The sequence below is a fragment of the Perognathus longimembris genome, chromosome 6 (genome assembly GCF_023159225.1).
Source record: "Perognathus longimembris pacificus isolate PPM17 chromosome 6, ASM2315922v1, whole genome shotgun sequence".
Lineage (NCBI taxonomy): Eukaryota > Metazoa > Chordata > Mammalia > Rodentia > Heteromyidae > Perognathus > Perognathus longimembris.
This window is the reverse complement of record NC_063166.1, coordinates 15,811,059-15,815,433: the sequence shown is the minus strand read 5'-3', so window position 1 is coordinate 15,815,433 and position 4,375 is coordinate 15,811,059. Positions and strand designations below refer to the sequence as shown.

The 4,375-nt window shown below is 35.9% G+C and overlaps 1 protein-coding gene across 1 annotated transcript; it reads left to right on the top strand.

The window, feature by feature from the left end:
* Nucleotides 1-1,565: 1,565 nt before the first annotated feature.
* On the top strand, nt 1,566-2,504 carry LOC125352223 (olfactory receptor 2B11-like). Its single transcript, XM_048347348.1, has one exon. The coding sequence runs from the start codon at nt 1,566-1,568 to the stop codon at nt 2,502-2,504; it is 939 nt and encodes a 312-aa protein (XP_048203305.1).
* The last annotated feature ends 1,871 nt before the right edge of the window (nt 2,505-4,375 follow it).

Here is a 4,375-nt window from a genome sequence, read left to right as displayed (position 1 = left end):
TAGATCATTATGTAATAAAGAAAACCCACTGAGGTAGAAGACTTAAAAAGATACGGATTCCAAGACCTAAAAATAATGAAGTATCATGAGAATGACATGGAAAGAATGACACCAGAGATCTAAGGATAGACTTAGCTTAGATATACTTCAGAGCAAATCACATGGGTCAGGTACTTCTGCTATGGTGTCTCGGGCTCCTGCATATGACACCAACAGAGTTTTTATCCTTAGAATCTCTCCAGTTATTAGAAAGGTGTAGGAATGAATGGCACATCTTAAAAAATGGACACTAAAAGTTCCTTCAATTATGAAGTTTGAGATTGGATGCTAAATGTTTGAATGATTATAAGAAGCTCATTGGAGTATCTAGCACAAAAGGCTAAGAAAAGATTAGTTGGAATTCCTTTATTATTGTAATTACACACTTCCTGATCAGAGTAACTTATAATAAAGGGAAACATTTCCAACACAGTTCTGAGTCGCTATGAGGATTTGATGATATAGAAATGATTCAATGGTATGATTTATAACAATGTGGGTATAACCTGGTATCGTAAACTATTGATGGGCCCTAACACTAACTTAGATCTTGATCTATAATTAATTTTTGTGGTACCAGAGATTGAACTCAGATCTTCCTGCTTGCTAAATAAGCATTCTACCACTTGAGGTATTCTGCCAAACCTTTGGTTTAATTTAATTTATTTATTTTGTGCTGTTACTGGGACTTGAATTCAGGGCCTGGGTGCTATCTTTTAGACTTTTCATTCAAGGCTGGCACTCTACCATTTGAGCTGCAGCTCTATGTCTGGCTTTTGTTGCTTTATTGGAGATAAGAGTCTCGTGGATTTCCCTGCCTAGCTGGCTTCAAACCATGATGCTCAGATCTCAGCCTCCATAGTAGCTAGGATATAGGCGTGAGCCACCAGTGCCAAGCTTTATTTTGTATTTGAGACAAAGCATCACTGCTTTTAGCCTACCCAGACTCAAACTGCATCTGCTACCTCCACTTCTAAAAAATAAGAAAAAAGTAAAAAAAAGTAAAATGTAAAATAAAATGTAAAAAGTAAAATGTAAAATAAATTTCCTCCAATGCTTTGCCTCAGTGCTTCTGAAAGTGAGTCATGTGATTCATTGTTGCAGTGTTTCATTTGCTGAGATGGATGCCTTGAGTCAGAAATCATAAAAAATACCAAAAACAACAACAAAAAACTTCCTTAGCATCTTCTTCAGCTGCCTTTGTACAAGACCAATTTTGAAAACCATTCATCTGAGTTACCAAAACACAGCCATTTCTATTTCTTACTGACATTCTTATAATACAGAGGAAGAAATTCAGTTTTGGGATGGTTATGTTACCTGTTAAAAGGACACTGCCTTTCATTTATGATATCATGAAGAGAAACAGTCATTGCTTACTAGACCTTTTTGTGTTATTTTCCCCATACTTTAATGTATCATGCCTTCTATGATTGCATGGTTAATGGATAGTTATATTTTTTTTTAACCAGTCCTCATACTTCGACTTTTGTCTCCACATTATTAGGTAATACAAATAGAAGATAATGCCACTAATTAATGAAACATATCCTAAAGAGTTCATTCTACTCGGCTTTGCTAACCATCCTTGGCTGGAGCTTCCTCTGTTCATTGTTCTTCTGATCACATACCCCATGGCCATGATGGGAAACATCGCCATCATCCTGGTGTCCAGGTTAGACCCTCGGCTCCACAGCCCCATGTACTTCTTCCTCACCAACCTCTCCTTTTTGGACATGTGTTACACCACCAGCATCGTCCCTCAGATGCTGTTCAACCTGGGGAGTTCTAGGAAGACAATCAGTTATGTGGGGTGTGTGGTTCAGCTTTATTTCTTCAGCATAATGGGAGGCACAGAATGCCTGCTCTTGGCTCTTATGTCTTTTGACCGCTATGTGGCCATCTGCAGACCCCTGCACTACACCCTTATCATGAGCCAGCGTCTCTGCATACTGTTGGTAGCCATCGTGTGGCTGGGTGGAATGACCTATGCCTTCTTAGAAGCCACTCTCACATTACAATTGCCTCTATGTGGTATCAACCAACTAGATCACTTGTTGTGTGAGATTCCACTTCTGATCAAGACAGCCTGTGGTGAAAAAGAGGCTAATGAACTCATTCTCTCTGTGGTATGCATTTTTATGCTAGCTATTCCTCTGTGTTTAATCCTTGCTTCTTATGCTAGCATTGGACGTGCTATATTGAAGATTAAATCTTCTGAGGGGAGGAAAAAGGCCTTTGGAACATGCTCCTCCCATCTCATTGTAGTTTTCTTATTTTATGGCCCAGCCATTAGCATGTACCTTCAGCCTCCCTCCTCCATCACAAGGGACCAGCCCAAGTTCATGGCTCTCTTCTATGGAGTGGTGACTCCTACCCTCAACCCCTTCATCTACACCCTGCGGAATAAAGATGTCAAAGGGGCCTTAAGCAGACTGGGAAGGAGCATTATCAATTCCAAATGACAGCTGCAGACATCAAATCATATGATTTTACAATAACGTTTATATGCATCTCTCTAACAACTTATTCTTGTCTTAAAGTCTCATGCTATATGTTCTTGAAACACATATCCCATTCCTTATATTCTTTAAAATAGCAGTAGATATGGATCATACTCAGCCAATATTCATCAGTATATGTACTGTATTTGTGAAAAAGTATTAAAAAAAACCCTTTCCTTTACTTTGCTATAAGCTGATATAGTAACAGTGTTAAGAAGCTTAAAAATTGGCAATATAAATAAAAAATTCATTAGTTTTGTCTAATCATTGTAAAAATAGCATGGTAACCATTCACCAAGAGCATTCCTATACTGACACTTTAGAAAGGATTTATTGCTTTGATGATTTGCTTTGTATCTCACTGGAAGAGCTTAGTGCATTGAGCATTCTTTGCTATGTCTTTGCTGTTATAATGTACTGAATTTTGTAAGCTTATTAACCTCAATGCATATGAATGCAATTGCTTTCCTCACAATACTTTCTAATTATTTACATGTAAGTCTATAGTGTTTTGTGTTTTTAATTTAATTATTTATCATTGAATGTTATAATTGAGTAAAGCAGTATGTTTAGATAACTTTCATTAATGTTCCTTTTGATTAGTTTTATCTTTAAGTAATTGTATAAAAGAGTTACAAACCAGTATGTGAATACATAACATCTTGATCAATATCACTCCTTTCAACATTCTCACTCATTCCTCCCAACCACCCTACACTGATCTTAATTTTGTAGGGTATACATTGAATTTTCCATGGCATTCCCCCTTATTCTTCTCTTCATTTGTCTACTCCTCTTCTTGACCTCACTCCACACTTTTCAAGTAGCCACTTCCTGGGGTTTATTTTGTTGAACTATATGAGTTTGCCTTTCCAAGGAATTATACTTTTTGAGTTTTCCCTTAAATCAACTGTATTTCAAGGAATATATATATGTACACTTGAATACCATCCAAGATATTTGCTTATGTATTTATAAACCAAACCTAGCTTCGTTTTTAAATATTGTAAGTATGTGTCTTCTGAATCACTAAGATTCCGAGAAATGATGTTAATAATGAACTTCCCCTTGACAATACCTTCATGAATTTTAGAAGTCAGTACTGCCTTTTGAAACCATGCAAAATGCATTTGAGAAATAAATAATTTGTACTTCTGGAATTTAAAGCAACTTAATTATTTTATTTATTTATTTTTATTAATTTACTTTATTGTTATTATAGAGATGATGTACAGAGGATTACAATAGTCAGGTAATGAGTACACTTCTTTTCGTAAGTAACACACAAATCAATTTTACAAATCTAAATTTTAGATTTTAATAATGCTCAAAAGTTGTATTATTTGAAGCTAAAAGCAGAGGCAGAGGAAAAAGAATGATAATTTCAAGTTCAGCCTGTGCTACATAACAAGCTGCCACACACACACACACACACACACACACACACACACACACACACATGCTAGTCCTATTACTAACACTTTTCTTCTGCTTTCTTCTTTTCACTGCTTTTCTTCTGGCATATCTTTTGGTATGATCAAGAAATAAACAAGTAAATGGGTTAGGTGGCTTATGTCTGTAATACCAGCACTAAAGAGGCTGAGTGAATGACCTGTTTGAAACCAGGACATGCAACACAGTAAGATCTTATCTTAAAAAAATAAGAAAAAAAAACTCAACAAATGATTGCAAGAAAAATCACATTAACTTGAAGAGCAAAGGGCTGTGGTATACTTACGTATGAAACTGTAACCCCTCTGTACATCACTTTGACAATAAAGAAATACATTTTTAAAAATATTTTCAAAAATCCCACAAAAAAACCTGTACTG